The following is a 22885-nucleotide window of genomic DNA, read 5'->3' on the forward strand; positions in this document are numbered from 1 at the left end:
GCTGCTTTGAGTGTCCTGTGGACTCTGACTTCAGGATCTCTCTGATCCTCCACTCTGCCAAGAGTCTTACCATTAATACTATATTCTGCCATCAAATTTGACCTACCAAAATGAACCATTTGACACTTATCTGGGTTGAACTCCATCTGCCACTCCTCAGTCCAATTTTGCATCATATTGACAGCTCTGACAGTCCTCCACACTACCCACAACGCCCTCAACCTTTGTGTCATCAGCAAATTTATTAACCCATCCCTCCACTTCCTCATCCAGGTCATTTATAAAATTCACGAAGAGAAGGGGTGGTTGAACAGATCCCTGAGGCATTCTACTGGTCACCGACCTCCATGCAGAATATGATCCATAAGGGCAATGTTACAATAGTAATGGAGAACTTCAATGTTCATGTAGATTTTTAGAGCAGCTCACGGTTGAGCCCACTAGAGGATTAGCTATTCTGGATTGGGCATTGTACAATGAACCAGAATTGATTAGAGATCTTAAGATAAAAGAATCATTAGGAGCAAGTCATTATAATATGATCAAACTCGCCCTGAAATTTGAAAAGGAGAAGCTAATGTCAGATGTATCAGTATACAGTGGACTAAAGGGAATTATAGGGGCACAAGAAGATTGACTGGAAAAGAATACTGGCAGGGATGACGGCAGAGCAACAATGGCTGGAATTTCTGGAAGCAATGCGGAAGGCACAGGATATATACCATACAGGAAGAAATATTCTAAAGGAAAGATGACACAACCATGGCTAACATAAGTCAAAGCCATAAAAGCCAAAGAGAGAGCATATAATACATCAAAAATTAATGGGAAATTAGAGGATTGGGAAGCTTTTAAAAACCAACAGAAGGCAACTAAAAAGACATTAAGAAGGTAAAACTGGAACAGGAAAGTAAGCTAGTCAATAATATTAAAGTGGATACCAAAAGTTTCTTTCAGATACATAAAGTGTAAAAGAGAAGCGTGAGTGGATATCAGACGGCTGGAAAATGATACTGGAAAAGTAGTGGGGGGGGCAAGGAAATGACGGACAAACTGAATAAGTATTTTGCATCAGTCTTCACTGTGGAAAACACCAGCAGTATGGTAGAAGTTCTATGTGTCAGGGGTCATGAAGTGTGTGAAGTTACCATAACTAGAGAAAAGGTTGTTAGGAAACTGAAAAGACTGAAGGTAGATAAGTCACCTAGTCCGGGTTCTGAAAGGGGTGGCTGAAGAGATCGTGGAGGCATTAGTAACGATCTTCCAAGAATCAAAATATTCTGGATTGGTTCCAGAAGTCTGGAAAATTGCAAAAGTCACTCCACTCTTTAAGAAGGAAGAGAGACAGAAGAAAGAAGACTATAGGATTCTTCCAACTCTGTTTCTTGTAAAAAATGCATCTCCTTCTCTCAATGCCTTCATCTCCACCACATCTGGTCTCAGGATGAGGCTCCTCATTCCAGAACTAAGACAATGCCCTCCTTTTTCAAAGAAAGGGACTACCTTCCACCACCATTAACTCTGCCTTCAACCACTTCTCTTACACTTTGTGCATGTCTGCCCTCACCCCATCCTCCCACAACCCCTCTAGGGATAGGACTCCTCTTGACCTCACCTACCACCCCACCGGCCTCCGTATCGAGCACATAATTCACCGTAACTTCCGCCATCTCCTAAGGGATGCCATCACAAAGCACAACCTTCCCTTCTCCCAACTTTCAGCTTTCTGCAGGAATCGCTTCCTACTCAACTCCCTTGTCCATTCGTCTCTCTCCATTGATCTCCCTCCGGACATGTATCCTTGCAAGCGGAACAAATGCTGTGTGTGCAACTAGTCCTCCTCCCTCACTACCATTCAGGGCCCCAAATGGTCCTTTATAGGTGAGGCAACACTTTACTTGTGATTCTGTTAGGGTCATCTGCAGTATCCGGGGCTCCTGGTGTGGCTTCCTGTTTATCAGTGAGACCTGACATAGATAGGGAGACTGCTATGCCAAGCACCTACGCTCCATCCACCAGAAAAAGCAGGATCTCCCAGTAGCCACCCATTTTAATTCCACTTCCCATTTGGACTTGTCATTCCATGGCTTCCTCTACTGCTGCAGTGAGGCCACATTCAGGTTGGAGGTGCAACACCTTGTATTCTGTCTGGTAGCCTCCAACATGATGGTATGAACATCAATTTTTCAAACCTGGTAATGCCCCTCTTGTCCTTCACCATTTCCCATTCCCATTTCCCTCTCTCTCCTTACCTGACCATCAGCTCCCTCTGGTGCTCCTCCCCCTTCCATTTCTTGCCTGGCCTTCTGTCCTCTCCTATCAGAAAACCCCTTCTTCAGCCCTTTATCTTTATCACCAATCAACTTCACAGGTCTTTACTTTACCCCTTCCTCCCTCCTGGTTTCACTTATTACCCTGTATTTCTTCCTCCCCTCCCCCCCACCTTCTTACTCTGACTCTCAGGGTACTTGGAGGCACATGATAAAATAGGCCGTAGTCAGCATGGTTTCCTCAAGAGAAATTCTTGCCTGACAAATCTGTTATAACTATTTGAAGAAATAACAAGCAGGATAAACAAAGGAAAAATCCATTGATGTGTTTTGTGTACTTGGATTTTCAGAAGGACTTTGACTAGGTGCCACAAATGAGGTTGCTTAACAAATGAAAGGCCTATGATATTACAAGAACAATTCCAGCATGGATAGAGCAGTGGCTGATCGGCACGAAGCACTTGGCACATGCACTTTGGCAGAAGAAATTAAAGGGATGGCTATTTTCCAAGTGGAGAGAAAATACAAAAAAAACAGGTGCAAAGGTTCTTGGGAGTCCTTGCGCAGGATTCTTTACAAGTTAGTTTGCAGTTTGAGTGTGTGGTGAGGAAGGCAAATGTGATGTCAGCGTTAATTTCAAGAGGACTAAAATATAAAAGCAAGGATGTAATGTTGAAATATTATAAAGCACTTGTGAGGCCTCACTTGGAATATTGTGAACAGGTTTGACCATAAGACCACAAGACCATAAGACATAGGAGCAGAATTAGGCTATTTAGCCCATTGAGTCTGCTTCACCATTTAATCATGGCTGATCATTTTTCTCTTCCTCAGCTCCACTCCCCAGCCTCCCCATAACTCTTGATGCTGTGTCCAAATAAGAACCTATCAAGCTCTGCCTTAAATACCCCCAATGACCTGGCCTCCACAGCTGCTTGTGCTAATAAATTCCACAAATTCACCACCCTCTGGCAAAAGAAATTTCTCCACATCTTTGTTTTAAATTGAAGCCCCTCTATCCCCCACTATGGGAAGAATCCTTTCCACATCTACTCTGTCTATACCTTTCAATATTTATAAGGTTTCAATGAGATCTCCTCCCCATCCTAAATTCCGGCAAGTACAGACCCAGAGCTATCAAATGTTTCTCGTATGATAACCCTTTCTTTCCCAGAATCATCCTTGTGATCTTCTGCTGAAACTTCTCCAATGCCAGCACATCTTTTCTTAGATGAGGAGACCAAAACTGTTCACAATACTCAAGGTGCAGTCTCATTAGTGCCTTATAAAGCCTCAGCATCACATACTCTTGTTGTTCTAGACATTTTGAAATGAATGCTAATATTGTATTTGCCTTGCTCACCACTGACTCTATCTGAAAGTTAACCTATTGGGTGTTCTGCACAAGGACTCCCAAGACCCCTTGTATCTCAGATTTTTGGATTTTCTCCCCATTTAGAAAACAGTCTGCACTCATTTCTGTGACCATAGTGCATGACCATGCATTTTCCAACATTGTATTTCATTTGCTACTTTCTTGCCGATTTTCCTAATCTAAGTCCTTCTAAGCATACCTATTTCCTCTACACTATCTGCCCCTCCACCAATCTTCATATCATCTGCAAACTTGGCAACAAAGCCATCTGTTCCATCATCTAAATCATTGACATACAGCATAAAAATAAGTGGTCCCAACACCGACCCCTGCAAAACACCACTATTTACTAGAACCAACCAGAAAAAGATCCTTTTATTTTTCCACTCACTGCCTTCTACCAATCAGCCAATGCTCTAACCATGTTAGTAACTTGCCTGTAATACCATGAGTGGTTAACTTGGTAAGGATCCTTATGTGTGGCACTTTGTCAAAAGCTTTCTGAAAGTCCAAATATACAGTATCTCTTTATCTATCCTAAGTGTAATCTCCTCAAAGAATTCCAACAGGTTCATCAGACAATATCTTCCCTTAAGGAAATCATGCTGACTTTGCCCTATCTTGTCCTGTGTCACCAAGTACTCCATAATCTCATCCTTAACAATTGACTCCAACATCTTTCCAACCAATGACGTCAGGCTAACCGGTTTATAATTTCCTTTCTTAAAGTGCAAAGTGACATTTGCAATTTTCCAGTCCTCTGGCACCATGAATCCAATGATTTGTGAAAGATCATTACTCATGCCTCCACAGTTTCTACTGCTACCTCCTTCAGAACCCTCAGGTGCAGTTCACTTGGTTTGGATGACTTATGTATCCTTAGGCCTTTAATCTTTTTAAGCACCTTCTCCCTTTTAATAGTTACTTGTACTCACTTCTCCTCCCTCACACCTTTCAACATCTGGCACATGGCTACGGACTTCCACAGTGAAGACTGATGCAAAATACTCATTTTCATCTGCCATCTCCTTGTATCCTGTTTATATTTCTCCAGCCTCATTTTCTAGCTGTCCTATTTCCACTCTGGATCTGTCTTTTATTTTTTACATATTTGAGAAAGGTTTTACTATCCACCTTGATATTGTTTGCCAGCTTGCTTTCATATTTCATCTTTTCCCTCCTAATGATTCTTTTTGTTGCTTTCTGTTGAGTTTTAAAAGATTCCCTATCCCATTAATTTTGGTTTTATTGTATGCCTTCTCTTTTGCTTTTATATTAGCTTTGACATCCCTTGTCAGCCACGGTTGTACTATTTTGCCATATTTATTCGTTTTTGGAATGCATCTATCCTGCGCCCTCCTCATTTTTCCCCTGAAGCTCACACCATTGCTGCTTTGCTGTCTCCCCTGCCAGCATCTCCTTCCAATTTACTTTGGCCTACTCCTCTCTCATATCACTGTAATTTCCCTTAATCCACTGAAATACTTATAGACTTTACTTTCTCCCTATCAAATTGAACTCAATCATATTGTAGTGATCAATAGCTCGTAAGGGTTCTTTTACCTTAAGCTCCCTAATCGCCTCTGGTTTATTCCATAACACCCAATCCAGTATAGCTGATCCCCCCAGTAGGCTCAGCGACAAATAGCTCTAAAAAGCCATCTCATAGCCATTCAACAAGCTCACTCTCTTGGGATCCATTTCCAAACTGATTTTTTTCAATCAACCTGCATGTTGGAATCTTCCAAGACTATCCAGGTGGTCCTGCTTCTCAGCTTTCTATCTAGCTCTCTAAATTCTACTTTTCCCTGTATCTTCAAAGGGATGTACTGAAACTGGAAAGGATTCAAAGGAGTTTCACAAAATTGATCCAGGATTGAATGGCTTGTCATATGAATAGTGTTTGATAGCTATGGGCCTGTGTTCACTAGAATTCAGAAGAATGAGGGGTGACCTCATTGAAACCTATCAAATGGTGGAAGGCCTTGATGGAGTGGAAGTTTCCTGTGGTGGGGGAAGGCTAAAACCAGAGAGGACAGCCTCAGAATAGAAGGGCACCCTTTTAGAATGGAGATGAGGAGGAATTTCTTTAGCCAGAGGATGGTGAATCTATGGAATTCTTTGCCACAGGCAGCTGTGGAGGCCAAGTCATTGCATATTTAAGGCAGAGGTTGATAGATTCTTGACTGGTCAGAGCATGATGGGATACTGGGAGAAGGCAGGAGATTGGAACTGAGAGGAAAATTGGATCAGAAATGGTGGAGCAAACTCAGTGGGCTAAATGGCCTAATTCTGTTTCTCTATCTTATGTTCTTATATCACCAGGCTCAAGGACAGCTTCTACCCTATTGACTACTGAACAGGCCTTTTCTACAATAAGATGGACTACTGACCTCACAATCTATCTCAACATATGGCCTTCCACTTTATTGTCTACCTGCACTGCACTCTCTTTGTTACTGTGGCACTTTATTCTGCACTCTTTAATTGTTTCTCCCTTGTACTATCTTGATGTACAAAAGTTCAAGCTCAAGTTCATTGTCATCTGATTGTACGTAACTAAACAAAAAACAATGTTCCTCCAGACCATGATGCACCCACAAAATATTTATCACACACAGCACATAAAATATTATCATAAATAACTTCAGAAAATATCATTCAAAATGCATATAGTGCATAGCAAGTAAAAAGTACAGCAAACAGCTCACAGGGCTGGTGATAAGACCTCAGTGGTGGCAGGGTATTTATTAATCTTACAGCCTGAGAGAAGAAGCTGTTAACCAGGCTGATGTCCTGATGCTCGTGTACCTCCTTCCCGATAGTCGTCATCATTATGTACCGCGTCATATAATGTAAGCAATCATAGTCCCATAACCGTGATCATTCTTGGCAAATTTTTCTGCTGAAGTGATTTGTCATTGCCTTCTGGGCAGTGTCTTTACAAGACAGGTGACCCCAGCCATTATCAATATGCTTCAAAGATTGTCAGCCTGGCATCAGTGCCTGCATAACTAGGCCTTATGATAGGAACCAGCTGCTTATACAACCATCTACCACCTGCTCTGATGGTTTCACGTGACCCTGATTGGGGGTGGGGTGGGGGGGGGTGTGCTAAGCAGATGCTACACCTTGCCCAAGGGTGACCTGGGGGGTAGCAGATGTAAGGAGTACCTTACACCTCCTTTGGTAGAGACGTATATTGCCTATAAAAAGCATTAAATGCCCTTGGATGTTTTCATGTTTTATTGTTTTGCAACATTAAACCACAGTGGATTTAATTTTGCTTTTTTAACACTGGTCAACAGAAAAGTGTCTTTTGTGCCAAAGTGAAAACAGATTTCTGTAAATTGGTCAAAATTTATTACAATTATTTAACAGAAGAATTGATTGCATATTTACTCAGCCCTTTCAAGTCAGTATTTAGTAAATGCACCTTGGGCAGTAATTACAGCCTTGAGTCTGTGTGCAATTTTTAAAGGCACTGTAAAAGCCAAAGAGAGGGCATGCAGTAGAACAAAAATTAAAGGGAAATTAGAGGATTGAGAAGCTATTTAAAAAAAGCAACAGAAGGCTTCTAAAAAAGCCATTAAGATAAAGATGGAATATGAAGGTAAGCTAGTCAATAATATTAAAGACAATACCAAAAGTTTCTTCTGATACATAAAGTTTCAAAGAGAGGTGAGAGTGGATACCACCTGAAAACATTGCTGGAGAGGTAGTAATGGGGGACAACAAAGTGGCAGTTAAACTGAATGAGTATTTTGCATCAGTCTTCCCAGTAGAAGACACTAGCAGTGTGGTGGAAGTTCCAGGTACCAGGGTCATGAAGTGTGTGAAGTCACCTTAATTAGCAAAAAGGTTCTTGGGAAACTGAAAGGTCTGAAAGTAGATAAGTCACCAAGACCAGATTGTGTACACCCCAGGATTCAGAAAAAGGTGGCTGAAGAGATTGTGGAGGCATTGGTAATGATCTTTTGAGAATCACTAGATTCTGAAATGGTTCCAGAAGACTGGAAAATTGCAAATGTCACTGCACTCTTCACAAGGGGAGAGAGGCAGAAGAAAGGAAGCTTTAGGCAGGGATTGGGAAGAATTTGGGAGTCAATTATTATGAATAAGGTCTCAGCATACTTGGAGGCACATAATAATAAAGGCTGTTGTCAGCTGGATTTCATGGAAACATAGAAAACCTACAGCACAATACAGGCTTCTTGGCCCACAATGTGGTGCTGAACATGCACTTACTTTAGAAATTACCTAGGATTACCCATAATCCTCTATTTTTGTAAGCTCCATGTACCTATCCAGGAGTCTCTTAAAAGACCCTATCGTATCTGCCTCCACCACCATTGTCTGCAGCCCATTCCATGCTCTCAGCACCCTCTGCGTTTAAAAAAAAAACATACCCCTAACATCTCCTCTGTGCCTAGTTCCAAGCACCTTGCCACTGTGACCTCTCGTGTTAGCTATTTCAGCCCTGGGAAAAAGCCTCTGACTATCCACCCGATCAATGCCTCTCATCATCTTACACACCTCTATCAGGCCACCTCTGATCCTCCGCAGCTCCTATTCTCAGAAGGCATGCTCGCCAATCCAGGCAATATCCTTGTAAATCTCCTCTGTACCCTTTCTATAGTTTCCACATCCTTTCTGTAGTGAGGTGACCAGAACTGAGCACAATACTCCAAGTGGGGTCTGACCAGGTTCCTATATAGCTGCAACATTACCTCTCAGCTCCTAAACTCAATCTCATGATTGATGAAGGCCAATGCATTGTATGCCTTCTTAACCACAGAGTCAACCTGCGCAGCAGCTTTGAGTGTCCTATGGACTCGGACCCCAAGATCCCTCTGACCTTCCACACTTCTTACCATTAATACCATATTCTGCCTTCATATTTGACCCACCAAAATGAACCCCACACTTATCTGGGTTGAACTCCATCTGCTACTTCTCAGCTCAGAGTTGCATCCTATCAATGTCCTGCTGGAACCTCTGACAGCCCTCTACACTATCCATAACACCCCCAACCTTTATGTCATCAGCAAATTTACTAACCTATCCCTCCACTTCCTCATCCAGTTCATTTATAAAAATCATGAAGAGTAGGGGTCCCAGAACAGATCCCTGAGGCACATCACTGGTGATTGACCTCCACGCAGAATGTGGCCGATCTACAACAACTCTTTGCGTTCTGTGGACAAGCTGATTCTGGATCCACAAAGCAATGTCCCCTGGGATCCCATGCCTCCTTACTTTCTCAATAAGCCTTGCATGGGTACCTTATCAAATGCCTTGCTAAAATCCATATACACTACGTTTACAGCTCTACCTTCATCAATGTGTTTAGCCACATCCTCAAAAAATTCAATCAGGCTCATAAGGCATGACCTGTCTTTGACAAAGCCATGCTGACTATTCTTAATCATATCATGCTTCTCCAAATGTTAAGAAATCCTGCCTCTCAGTATCTTTTCCATCAACTTACCAACTAAGACTCACTGGTCTATAATTTCCTGGGCTATCACTACTCCCTTTCTTGAATAAGGGAAAAACATCAGCAACCCTCCAATGCTCCAAAACCCATCCCCATAAAGGCTGTAAAGGTAGTAAGTAGAAGGGCTAAAGTGCGTGTACTTCAATGCAAGAAGCAGCAGGAACAAAGGTGATGAACTGAGAGCTTGGATATGTACATGGAATTATGATGTAGTGGCCATTACAGAGACTTGGCTGGCACTAGGGCTTTAACTTCCCTAATATTGATTGGCACCTGATTAGTTCCAGAGGTTTAGATGGGGCAGAGTTTGTTAAGTGTGTCCAGGATGGATTCCTTTCACAGTATGTTGACAGGCCCACTATGGGAAATGCCATACTAGATCTAGTATTAGGTAACGAACCGGGTCAGGTCACAGATCTCTCAATGGGTGAGCATCTGGGGGACAGTGACCACCGGTCCCTGGCCTTTAGCATTATCATGGAAAAGGATAGAATCAAAGAGGACAGGAAAATTTTTAATTGGGGAAGGGCAAATTATGAGGCTATAAGGCTAGAACTTGCGGGTGTGAATTGGAATGATCTTTTTGCAAGGAAATATACTATAGACATGTGGTCGATAGTTAGGGATCTCTTGCAGGATGTTAGGGATAAATTTGTCCCGGTGAGGAAGATAAAGAATGGTAGGGTGAAGGAACCATGGGTGACTAGTGAGGTGGAAAATCTAGTCAGCTGGAAGAAGGCAGCATACATGAGGTTTAGGAAGCAAGGATGAGATGGGTCTATTGAGAAATATAAGGTAGCAAGAAAGGAGGGGCTGAGGAGATCAAGCAGGGGCCATGAGAAGGCCTTGGTGAGTAGGGTAAAGGAAAACCCCAAGGCATTCTTCAATTATGTGCAGAATAAAAGGATGACAGGAGTGAAGGTAGGATCGATTAGAGGTTAAAGGTGGGAAGATGTGCCTGGAGGCTGTGGAAGTGAGTGAGGTCCTCAATGAATACTTCTCTTTGGTATTCACCAATGAGAGGGAACTTGATGACGGTGAGGACAATATGAGTGAGGTTGATGTTCTGGAGCATATTGATATTAAGGGAGAGGTGGTGTTGGTGTTGTTAAAATATATTAGGACGGATAAGTCCTCGGGGCCTGATGGAATATTCCCCAGGCTGCTCCATGAGGCGAGGGAAGAGATTGCTGAGCCTCTGGCTAGGATCTTTATGTCCTTGTTGTCCACGGGAATGGTACCGGAGGATTGGAGGGAGGTGAATGTTGTCCCCTTGTTCAAAAAAGGTAGTAGGGATAGTTTGGGTAATTGTAGACCAGTGAGCCTCATGTCTGTAGTGGGACAGCTGTTGGAAAAAATCCTTAGAGATAGAATCTGTGGGCATTTAGAGAATCATGGGACAGTCAGCATGACTTTGTGAAGGGCAGATCATGTCTAACAAGCCTGATAGGGTTCTTTGAGGAGGTGACCAGGCATATAGATGAAGGTAGTGCAGTGGATGTGTTCTACATGGATTTTAGTAAGGCATTTGACAAGGTTCCACAGGGTAGGCTTATTCAGAAAGTCAGAAGGCATGGGATCCAGGGTAGTTTGGCCAGGTGGATTCAGAATTGGCTTACCTGCAGAAAGCAGAGGGTCATGGTGGAGGGAGTACATTCAGATTGGAGGGTTATGACTAGTGGTGTCCCACAAGGATCTGCTCTGGGACCCCTACTTTTTGTGATTTTTATTAATGCCCTGGATGTGGGGTAGAAGGGTGGGTTGGCAAGTTTTTAGACGACACAAAGGTTGGTGGTGTTGTGGATACTGTAGAGAATTGTCAAAGATTGCAGAGAGACATTGATAGGATGCAGAAGGGGCAGATGGAGTTCAACCTGGAGAAGTGTGAAGTGGTACACTTTGGAAGGACAAACTCCAAGGCAGAATACAAAGTAAATGGCAGGATACTTGGTAGTGTGGAGGAGCAGAGGGATCTGGGAGTACATGTCCACAGATCCCTGAAAGTTGCCTCACAGGTAGATAGGGTAGTTAAGAAAGCTTATGGGGTGTTAGCTTTCATAAGTCAAGGGAGAGAGTTTAAGAGTCGTGAGGTAATGATGCAGCTCTATAAAACTAGTTAGGCCACACTTGGAGTGCTGTGTCCGGTTCTGGTCACCTCACTATAGGAAGGATGTGGAAGCATTGGAAAAGGTACAGAGGAGACTTACCAGGATGCTGCCTGGTTTAGAGAGTATGCATTATGATCAGAGATTAAGGGAGCTAGGGCTTTACTCTGGAGAGAAGGAGGATGAGAGGAAACATGATAGAGGTATACAAGATTCAAACAAGAGGACATGATTTGAGAGTTAGGGGGCAAAAGTTTAAGGATAACATGAGAGGGATTTTCTTTACTCAGAGAGTGGTAGCTGTGTGGAATGAGCTTCCAGTAGAAGTGGCAGAGGCAGGTTTGGTATTGTCATTTAAAGTAAAATTGGATAGGAATATGGAAAGGAATGGAGGGTTATGGGCTGAGTGCGGGCCAGTGGGACTAGGAGAGTAAACGTCGGCACAGACTAGAAGGGCCAAGATGGCCTGTTTCCGTGCTGTGATTGTTATATGGTTATAAGATATTAAAAGGAATAGATAGAGTGGACAGCCAGTGCCTCTTCTCCAGGGCACCACTGCTCAATACAAGAGGACATGTCTTTAAGGTAAGGGGTGGGAAGTTCAAGGGGGATATTCAAGGTTTTTCGCTCAGAGAGTGGCTGGTGTGTGGAATGCACTGCCTGAGTCTATGGTGGAGGCAGATACACTAGTGAAATTTAAGAGACTACTAGACAGGTATATGGAGGAATTTAAGGTGGGGGGATATATGGGAGGCAGGGTTTGAGGGTCAGCACAACATTGTGGGCCGAAGGGCCTGCTGTGCTGTACTATTCTATGTTCTGTGTTCTAACTTGTGCCATCCAACTGGAGGGAGTATTCAAAGACATTTCCAACCTCTCAGTGCTACAGTCAGAAGTCCCACCTGCTTCAAAAAGGTAATAATTTATCCCAGTGCCTAAGAAGTGTAGTGCTAGCTGCCTTAATGACTATCTTCCAGTTGCACTCACATCTATAGTTATGCGATGCTTTGAAAGATTGGTCATGGCTAGAATGAACTCCTGCCTCAGCAAGGACACACTGCAATTTGTCTATCACCACAATAGGTCTACGGCAGATGCAATCTCAGTGGCTCTTCGCACGTAATTAGATCATCTGGACAATACAACATCCATGTCAGGATGCTGTTTGTTGACTATATCTGTACATTTAACAGCATCATTCCCACCTTCCCGATCAATGAGCTACAGAACCTGGATCTCTGTGCTTCCCTCTGCAATTGGATCCTTGATTTCCTAACCACAAGACCACAATTTGTGCGGATTGATGATAATATCTCTTCCTCACTGATTATCAACTCTGCCAAATCTCAGAGGTTTGTGCTTAGCTCATTGCTCTACTCCCCCCATACCCGTGACCGTCTGGCTAGGTATGGCTCAAATACTATCTATAAATTTGCTGATGTTACAACCATTGTTGGTAAAACCTCAGCTGGAGATGAGAGGGCATACAGTAGTGAGATAAACTAGCTAGTTTTGAGTGGAGTCACAGCACAACCTTGCACTCAGTGTCAGTAAGACCAAAGTCCTACCACACACAAAGCCATGCTGAATATTCTTAGTCAGTTCATGTCTGTACAAATACTTATATATCCAGTCCCTTAGAATACCTTCTAATAACTTTCCCACAATTGATGTCAGACTCACTGGCCTATAATTTCCTGGTTTCTGTTTAAGCTTTTGTAAACAGCAGAACAACATTGGCTATCCTCCAATCCTCTGGTACTTCTCCTGTTGCTAAGGATGTTTTAGTTATTTTTGCTAGGGCCCCAGCAATTTCTGCACGCCTCCTGTTGGGTCCAAGGGAACACATTCTCAGGCCCTGGGATTTAGGGCAGCAAACAGCTCCTTCTCTGTAATCTGTATAGGGTCCACTAAGTTGATAACACTTTGCCTCACTGCTATAGACTCTGTATTCATCTCCTGAGTAAGTACAAATGCGAAGGACGCATTTATGATATTCCCCATCTGTTTGACTCCACACATGGATTACCTCTCTGGTCTTCCAGAGGATCAATTTTATTCCTTACAATCCCTTTTCTCTTAACATAACTGTAGAATCCCTTAGAATTTTCCTTCACCTTGTCTGCTAAAAACAACTTCATGCCTTCTTTTAACCCTCCTGATTTCTCTTGCACTTCTTGTACTCCACTAGTACCTAATTTATTCCTACTTGCCTATACTTGCTATGCACCTCACTTTTTCACTTAACCAGGGTTTCAATATCTCTTTGAAACCTAGGTTCCAGTACACTTGTTATCTTTACCTTTTATTCTGACAGACACATACAAGCTTTGCGGTCTTAAGATATTGTTTTTGAAGCCTCCCACTTTCCAAGTACGCCTTTGTTAGAAAACAGCCTGTCGCAATCCACACTTGCCAGATCATTTCTGATACCATCAAAACTGGCCTTTCTCCAATTTAGAATCTCAACCTACAGACCAGACCTTTTTTTTTGCAGATTTACTTTGAAACTAATGACATTATGGTCAGTAGATGCAAAGTGTTCCCCTATACTTCAGACACATGCTCTGTCTCATTCCCTAATAGCAGATAGAGTGTCGCATGTTCTGTCATTGGGATTTCTCTGTATTGATTAAGGAAACTTTCCTGAACACATTTGACAAATTCTATCCTATCTAGTCCTTCTACAGTATGGGATTCCCAGTCAATATGTGGAAAGTTAAAATCACCTACAAAAGAAATAGTTGTTGACTTCAGGAGGGCATGGAGCAACCACTCCCTGAACATCGATGGCTCCTCGTTAGAGATCATTAAGAGCACCAAATTTCTGGGTGTTCACCTGGCGGAGAATCTCACCTGGTCTCTCAACACCAGCTCCGTAGCAAAGAAAGCTCAGCGACGTCTCTACTTCTTACGAAGGCTGAGGAAAGTCCATCTCCCACCCCCCATCCTCATCACATTCTACAGGGGTTGTATTGAGAGCATCCTGAGCAGCTGCATTACTGCCTGGTTTGGAAATTGCACCATCTCAGATCGCAAGACCCTGCAGCGGATAGTGAGGTCAGCTGAGAAAATCATTAGGGTCTCTCTTCCCACCATCATGGACATTTACACTACACGCTGCATCTGCAAAGCAAACAGCATTATGAAGGTCCCCATGTACCTCTCATACAAACTCTTCTCCCTCCTGCCGTCTGGGAAAAGGCATCAAAGCATTCGGGCTCTCACGACCAGACTATGTAACTGTTTCTTCCCCCAAACTATTAGACTCCTCAATACCCAGAGCCTGTACTGATATCTTACTGCCCTTTTGTCTTGTTTATTATTTATTGTAATGCCTGCACTGTTTTGTGCACTTTATGCAGTCCTGGGTAGGTCCGTAGTCTAGTGTAGTTGTTTATTTCTGTGTTGTTTTTTACGTAGTTCAGTCCAGTTTTTGTACTGTGTCACGTAACAGCATGGTCCTGAAAAATGTTGTCTGGTTTTTACTGTTTACTGTACCAGCAGTTATGGTCGAAATGACAATAAAAAATGACTTGACTTGACTGGACTTAAATAACAACCTAATGTTTCTAATGAGTCTGTGATCTCTTTACAAATTGTTTTCTAAGTCCCGTAAGACTACTGGGTGGTCTGTAATATAGCCCCATTAATATGTTATGTGTTATGTAACATATCCCCACTAACGTGTTAAAGTTATGTATTCATAACTTTCTTATTTCTCAGGACTACCTATAACGCCTCACTAATTGCGTTCTTCAGTCTGTCCTGACAGAGCACTGCAGTGACATTTTCCCTGACTAGTAACGCCTCCTCTCCTCCTTTAATCTCTCCATCTCAATAATGTCTAAAGCAACGAAATCCTGTAATATTGAGCCTGTCCTCCCCTTCCTGCAGCCAAATCTTATTAATGGCTACAACATTATAACTCCAGGTGTTGTTCCATGCCGAGTTCATCTGCCTTTCCTACGATACTTCTTCCATTGAAACATATGCAGCTCAAGGCACTAGTCACACTATGTTCAACCTTTTGATTTCTGAATTTGTCTGAGATCTTACCAACATCTGCCTCCACAACCTCTCCACTAACTGTTCTGGCACTCTGGTTCCCATCCCCCTACAACTCTAGTTTAAACCCCACTGTGTAGCATTAACAAACCTTCCCGCTATGATATTAGACCCCTCCAGGTCAGGTGCGAGCTGTCCTAACTACCCTGGAAGAGAGTCCAATCATCCAAAATTTTTATGCGCTCCCTCCTACACCAACTCCTTAACCATGTGTTAAACTGTATAATTTCCCATGTTCTGGCCTCGCTAGCTTATGGTACAGGTATCCTTGAGGTGCTGCCCTTTAGCTTAGCACCTAACACCAAGAACTCCCAATGCGGAACCTCATCACTTGTCCTACCCATGCCATTGGTACCTACATGGACCACGACCTCTGGTTGTTCACCCTCCCACTTAAGAATGCTGAGGTCTTATTCTGAGATGTCCCGGGCCCTGGCACTCAGGAGGCAACATACCATCTGGGAATCTCATTCTCATCCATGGAACTTCCTTTCTGTTTCCCTATCTAACAAATCCCTATCACCAGAGCATGCCTCTGCTCCCCCTCTTCCGTCTGAGTTACAAAGCCAGACTCAGTGCCAGGGACCCAACCACTGAGACTTTTCTCTGCTAGGTCAACCCTCCACTCCCCCAGTAAACAGTACCTAAAGTGATATATCTGTTGATGAGGAGACATGGGTGTAACTACCCCTCTATATGTCCTCTCTAACACTGCCTCAATGACCTGAATGATCCAGAGTTCATCCAGTTCCAGCCTCAACTCCTTGTCGCGGTTTGTTAGAAGTTGCAGCTGGATGCACTTCTCACAGTTGTCATCGTCAGGGTTATTGGATGTCTCCCTGCCTTCCCACATCCCACAAGAGAAGCATCCAACTATCCTGCCTGGCATCTCTACTGTCCTAACTGAGCAGATATAAAAAAGGGAAGGGAAAAAAATTAATCTAGAGCTTTTCTTTTCTTTTCTTTGCATTTTCTGACGGAAGCCTCTCTTCACTGAAGCAACAAAGAGGTAAAGCCCCAAGATCACCACTGTGACTTTGTACACTCAGACAATGGCTGCTGCGCTTGTCCCGCCTTCCTTTAATTTGCTCTTGCTGATCAATCCCAAGCACCAACTGGTTGCTGGTCAAAGCTTAATTATGTGGCCACGATCTGCTCCTTCCATTTTTCTACTCAGGCAGTGGACCTGAGTGAGATCCCCTCCTTTCAAACTTCTGATGTCCGGATCGGTGCTCGTCAAGGCTCTATTATGCTGCCTTTTTCTTCTCAAGCAGTGGACCTGAGTAAATTCTCCTTTCAAACTTCTGCTTGGTCGTTAGCCAGAAGCTAGAGTGGTCGCTTCTCTGGTTGGAGTCCTACAACTAGTGGTGTGCCGCAGGGATCAGTGCAGAGTCCGTTGTTATTTGTTATCTATATCAACAATCTGTACAACTGGATGTGATGAACTGGATTAGCAAATTTGTAGATGACATGAAGATTGGGATGTAGTGGACAACGAGGAAAGCTAATAAATCTTGTAGCGTGATCTGGACCAGCTGGAAAAATGGCCTGAAAAATAGCTGATGGAATTTAATGCAGACAAGTGTGAGGTGTTGCACTTTAGGAGGACCAGCCAGGGTAGGTCTTGTATTGTGAATGGTAGAGCACTGAGGGGTGTGGTAGAACAAAGGGATCTGGGAATACAGATCCATAATTCATTGAAAAAGATGTCACAGGTATATAGGGTATTCAAGATAGCTTTTTACACATTGTCCATAAATTAAAGTATTGAGTACAGAAGTTGGGATGTTATGCTGAAATTATATAAGATGTTGACGAGGCCTAATTTGGAGTTTTGTGTGCAGCTTTGATCACCACCTACAGGAAAAATGTAAAGAAGGTTGAGACAGTACAGAGAAAATTTACAAGGATGTTACTGGCTCTGAAGGACCTAAGTAAAATGGAAAGATTGAATAGGTTAAAACTTTATTCCTTGGAACATTTAAGTCTGAGACGAGCTTTGATCGAGGTATACATAATTATGAGGGGTATTGATTGGGTAAATGCAAGCAGGCTTTTTCCACTGAGGTTGGGTGAGACTACAACTAGATTAAGGGTGAAAGGTGAAATATTTAAGGGGAACGTGAGGGGGATCTTCTTCAGTCAGAGGGTGGTGAGAGTGTAGAATGATCTACCAGCGGAAGTAGTGGATGCAGGTTCAATTTCAACAAAAAGTATGGGTAAGTATGGATGGCTATGGTCCTTGTGCAGGTCAATGGGACTACACAGAATAATGGTTTGGCACAGACTAGATAGGCTGAAAGGCCTCTTTCTGTGCTGTAGTGTTCTATTACTTTATGTCTCTGTGCAATTTAATATCACTAGCATTTGCTGTGAAATTTGTTTGGTTTGTGGCTGCAGTACGGTGCAAAAAAAAAGCAAAAAAAATCTAAATTACAACAAGAAGTATCAGCATCATTATGTACCGTGCCATATGACGTGAGTGATCGTGGTCTCTCCTCTGTCTTTAATCTAAGAAGTTCTAAAAAGCTGTTCAAAACTTTTCCCGTCCATTCTTTGATATAAGTCATGAATGTTATTTGCTGTCGACAGCAAATTTTTCTTTCAATTTTTCCTGTCATTGTAAGATGTTTGAGCTTCTCTTTCCTACATGTCTCAGAAGCTCCACCTGCTGTTTCCTGGTTGGTGATATCAGCTCTCTACTTATTCCAGCTTTTCACAACACTTCCTCATTTGTTACTCTGTCCTTCCATGATATTTTCATCAATCTTCTCAAAAACCACATCTCTACAGCTTGGAGTCTTCACTCATTTTGCTTTGATATTGTCCAACATTCGCTTCCATGTGTTAGTGTGGAATGAACGTAGCACTGCAACATTCTGAGTTTTGTACCTAGAGAAATGATGTTATTCTTTAATCATGGTCATGGATAGAGAATGAACAATAAGAGGTATATATATATATATATAAAAATAAATTAAATAAGTAGTGCAAAAAGAGAGTAAAATATAGAGAGGTAGTGTTCATGGATTGGTTCGCCATACAGAAATCTGATGGTGGAGGGGAAGAAGCTATTAAGTGTGTGTCTTCAGGCTCCTGTATCTCATCCCTGATGGCAGCAAAGAGAACAGGGCAAGAGGGGAGAGTCAACTATACATTGGTGTGTAGGACAAATCAGGAACAATGATTTCTTCCAGATTCAAGCATATGCATTCTCTTTTGTCTTGGAGAATAATGAGCTTACTTGTAAACACAAAAGATTCTGTCGATGCTGGGAATCTTGAGCAACACACACAAAATACTGGAGGACCTCAGCAGGTCAGGTAGCGTTGATGGAGGGGCATAAACAGTCAATGTTTCAAGCCAAGACTCTTCATCAGGATCTTTTTCCAATTCTACCAAAAGATGAAGGTAACAGTTTCCTATCTCACTGTGAGCCTGTACAAGGGACAGATCTGGCTTGTTGGGTCACAACAGGGCAGGGGAGAGCACTACCCTGTCTGTGCTCACAGGTAGGCCCAGGGTATCTGACTTTTCTCTGATGTGAACAATGGAAGAGGATGCAGAGAGTTACGGCCTGAAATGTTGACTGTTTATTCCCCTCCTGCTGAGTTCTTTTTGTGATGAGCCACATCTCTGATTGTATCATGTTCTCTATCAAATGCAGTGACTGTACGGGGAAAAGCATGCTGCTTAGATATCTACGTAAAGGCTCTGTCAACTCCTCAAGAACCCCAGGAAAAGATTCCAGTTGTGCCCTTGAGCAGCCAACTGCAACAGACATAGAAACCAGGGTGCAGAAGAAGAGAAGAAAACTAAGGCCAGAGAGCAGCAAGACCATCAGTGAACAAGAGAAAATGTCTGGGGCTCGAGGCTGCAATATGGAGAGGGGAGGTCAGGAGGTGCCTAGTGCTCGTGGTGACCAGCTGACTGGCCGGTGTCCTTCAACAGTCACTGGACGGAGTGAGAAAGAGCAGTTGCAGGAAAAACACCAGTCTGCAAGTGAAAACAGGTGGGGCTATATGTCAGGGCATTTCAGAGGAGAGCTATACTTTGGGTAAGCATTAGTGATCCACCCTGACTGGGAGCACCAGTGACTCACACTGACAGTGGTATCTCAGGCACCAGCTCCCCACCCTGACACTGCTACCCCAGGACCAGTTCCCCACCCTGACACCAGTACCTCAGACACCAGAATCAGAATCAGGTTTTTTATCCCTGGCATGTGACATGAAATTTGTTCAATGCAATACATAAAATAGAAGAGAAAAACAAAATAAAATAATAAAAAAATTAAAAATCAATTACAGTATACATATATTGAATAGATTAAAAATCATGCAAAAAACAAATAATATATATTTTAAAAGAAAGTGAGATAGTGTCCAAGGATTCAATATCCATTTAGGAATCAGATGGCAGAGGGGAAGAAGCTGTTCCTGAATCGTTGAATGTGTGCCTTCAGGCTTCTGTGCCTCCCACCTGATGGTAACGGTGAGAAAGGGCATGCCCTGGGTGCTTGAGGTCCTTCGTAATGGATACTGCCTTTCTGAGACACCACTCCTTGAAGATGTCCTGGGTACTTTGTAGGATATTACCCAAGATGGAGCCAACTAAATTTACAGGCCTCTGCAGCTTCTTCAGTCCTGGGCAGTAGCCCCCCCATACCAGACAGTGATGTAGCCTGTCAGAATGCTCTCCTTGGTACATCTATAGAAGTTTTTAAATATTTGTTGACATACTAAATATCTTTAGACTCCTAATGAATATAGCTGCTGCCGTGCCTTCTTTATAACTGCATCAATGTGTTGGGACCAGTTAGATCCTCAGAGATCTTGACACCAAGGAACTTGAAGCTGCTCATTCTCTCCACTTCTGATCACTCTATGAGGATTGGTATGTGTTCCTTTGTCTTACCCTGTACATTATTCCTCTTAGGCACTGGTATAATTGTTGCCTTTTTGAAGCAAGTGGCAACTCATTGCAGTGAGAGATTGGAAATATCCTTGCATACTCCCACCAGTTGGTTGGCACAGGTTTTCAGAGCTTTACCAGGTACTCTATCAGAACCTTCCGCCTTGTGAGGGTTCACTCTCTTTAAAGACAGCCTAACATCGGCCTGTGAGACAGAGTTTCCAGGGTCATCAAGTGCAGCAGGAATTTTCACAGCTGTAGTTATATTCTCCTTTTCAAAGCGGGCGTAGAAGGGGTTGAGTTCATCTGGTGGTGAAGCATCATTGCCACTCATGCTATTGGGTTTTGCTTTGTAGGAAGTGATGTCTTGCAAACCCTGCCAGAGATGTCGTACATCTGATGTCGCCTCCAACCTCGTTCAAAATTGTCTCTTTGCCTTTGAGATAGCCCTCTGCAAATCATAGAAACATAGAAAGCCTACAGCATAATACAGGCCCTTGGGCCCACAATGCTGTGCTGAACAAGTACTTATTTTAGAAATTAGCTAAGGTTACCCATAGCCCTCTATTTTTCTAATCTCCATGTACCTATCCAGGAGTCTCTTAAAAGACCCTATCGTATCCACCTCCACAACCTTCACCAGCAGCCCATACCACGCACTCACCACTCTCTGCATAAAAAAACTTACCCCTGACATCTCCTCTGTACCTACTTCCAAGCAGCTTAAAACTGTGTCTTCTCGTGTTAGCCATTTCAGTCCTGGAAAAAAGCCTCTGGCTATCCACACAATCAATGCCTCTCATCATTTTATACACCTCTATCAGATCACCTCTCTTCCTCCATTGCTCCAAGGAGAAAAGGCCAAGTTCACTCAACCTATTCTCATAGGGCATGCTCCCCAATCAAGGCAACATCCTTGTAAATCTGCTCTGCACCCCTTCTATAGTTTCCACATCCTTCCTGTAGTGAGGTGACCAGAAATGAGCACAATACTCCAAGTGGGGTCTGAACAGGGTCCTATATAGCCATAACATTACCTCTCAGCTCTTAAACTCAATCCCATGGCCAATGCACCGTATGCCTTCTTAACCACAGAGATGACCTGCGCAGCAGCTTTGAGTGTCCTACAGACTCAGACCCCAAGATCCCTCTGATCTTCCACACTGCCAAGAGTTACTATTAATACTATATTCTGCCATCATATTTGACCTACCAAAATGAACCACCTCACATTTATCTGGGTTGAACTCTATCTGCCACTTCTCAGCCCAGATTTGCATCCTATCAATATCCCGCTGTAACCTCTGACAGCCCTCCACACTATCCATAACACCTCCAACCTTTGTGTCATCAGCAAATTTACTAACCCATCCCTCCACTTCCTCATCTAGGTCATTTATAAAAATAATGAAAAGAAAGGGTCCAGAACAGATTCCTGAAGTACACCACTGGTCACCGACCTCCATGCAGAATGTGACCCATCCACAACCACTCTTTGCCCTCCGTGGACAATCTAATTCTGGATCCACAAAGCAACGTCCACTTGGATCCCATGTCTCCTTACTTTCTCAATAAGCCTTACATGGATTACCTTATCAAATGCCTTGCTAAAATCCATATACTTTACATCTACTGCTCTACCTTCATCAATGTGTTTAGTCACATCCTCAAAAAATTCAGTCAGGCTCGTAAGGCATGACCTGCCTTTGACAAAACCATACTGGCTCTTCTTAATTCTATTATGCCTGACTAAATGTTCATAAATCCTGCCTCTCAGGATCTTCTCCATCAACTTAACAACCACTGAAGTAAGACTCACTGGTTTATAATTTCCCAGGTTATCTCTACTCCCTTTCTTAAATAAGGGAACAACATCTGCAACCCTTCAATGCTCCTGAACCTCTCCCATCCCCATTGATGATGTAAAAATCATTGCCAGAAGATCAGCAATCTCCTCCCTCGCCTCCCACAGTAGCCTGGGGCACATCTCATGTAGTCCCAGTGACTTATCCAACTTGATGCTTTCCAAAAGCTCCAGCACATCGTCTTTCTTAAGCTGTATGTGCTCAAGCTTTTCAGTCGGCTGTAAGTCAAGGTCCTTTTCTGTAGTGAATACTGAAGCAAAGCATACTCATTCAGGTTCAAAGATGAATTCTTGAATACAGTCCAGTCCACCAATTCAAAGCTGTCATGTAAGTGCTCCTGTGCTTCTCTTGTCCATACCTCCTTGGTCCTCACTACTGTTGCTGCAGTCTTCAGTCAAGTCACTTTTTATTGTCATTTTGACCATAACTGCTGGTACAGTACACAGTAAAAATGAGACAATGTTTTTCAGGACCATGGTGCTACATGCAACAATACAAGAACTACACTAAACTACGTAAAAACAACACAGAAAAAACTACACTAGACTACAGACTTACCCAGGACTGCATAAAGTGCACAAAACAGTGCAGGCATTACAATAAATAATAAACAAGACAAGTCTCTGCCTATACTCAGTAGAAGTGCAACCAGGTGATCAGACTTCCCGAAGTGAGGGCATGGAATAGCATGGTAGGCATTCCTGATGGTGGTGTAGCAATGGTCCAGTGTGTTGTTCCTCTAATATTGCAAGTGATCTGTTGATGGTAATTGCTTAGTAATATTTTTT

The 22885-nt window shown here is 43.0% G+C and overlaps 1 protein-coding gene across 3 annotated transcripts in view; it reads left to right on the plus strand.

The window, feature by feature from the left end:
• The window catches only part of LOC132398994 (dynein axonemal assembly factor 8), a 181029-nt gene that overhangs the window by 37696 nt on the left and 120448 nt on the right, over positions 1 to 22885 (plus strand). For all 3 annotated transcript variants that reach the window (XM_059978835.1, XM_059978834.1, XM_059978837.1), the window contains exon 9: positions 18986 to 19330. In XM_059978835.1, the coding sequence (XP_059834818.1) occupies positions 18986 to 19330 (345 nt within the window). The remainder of the gene's footprint in view (positions 1 to 18985; positions 19331 to 22885) is intronic.

This window comes from Hypanus sabinus, chromosome 9, assembly GCF_030144855.1.
Source record: "Hypanus sabinus isolate sHypSab1 chromosome 9, sHypSab1.hap1, whole genome shotgun sequence".
Lineage (NCBI taxonomy): Eukaryota > Metazoa > Chordata > Chondrichthyes > Myliobatiformes > Dasyatidae > Hypanus > Hypanus sabinus.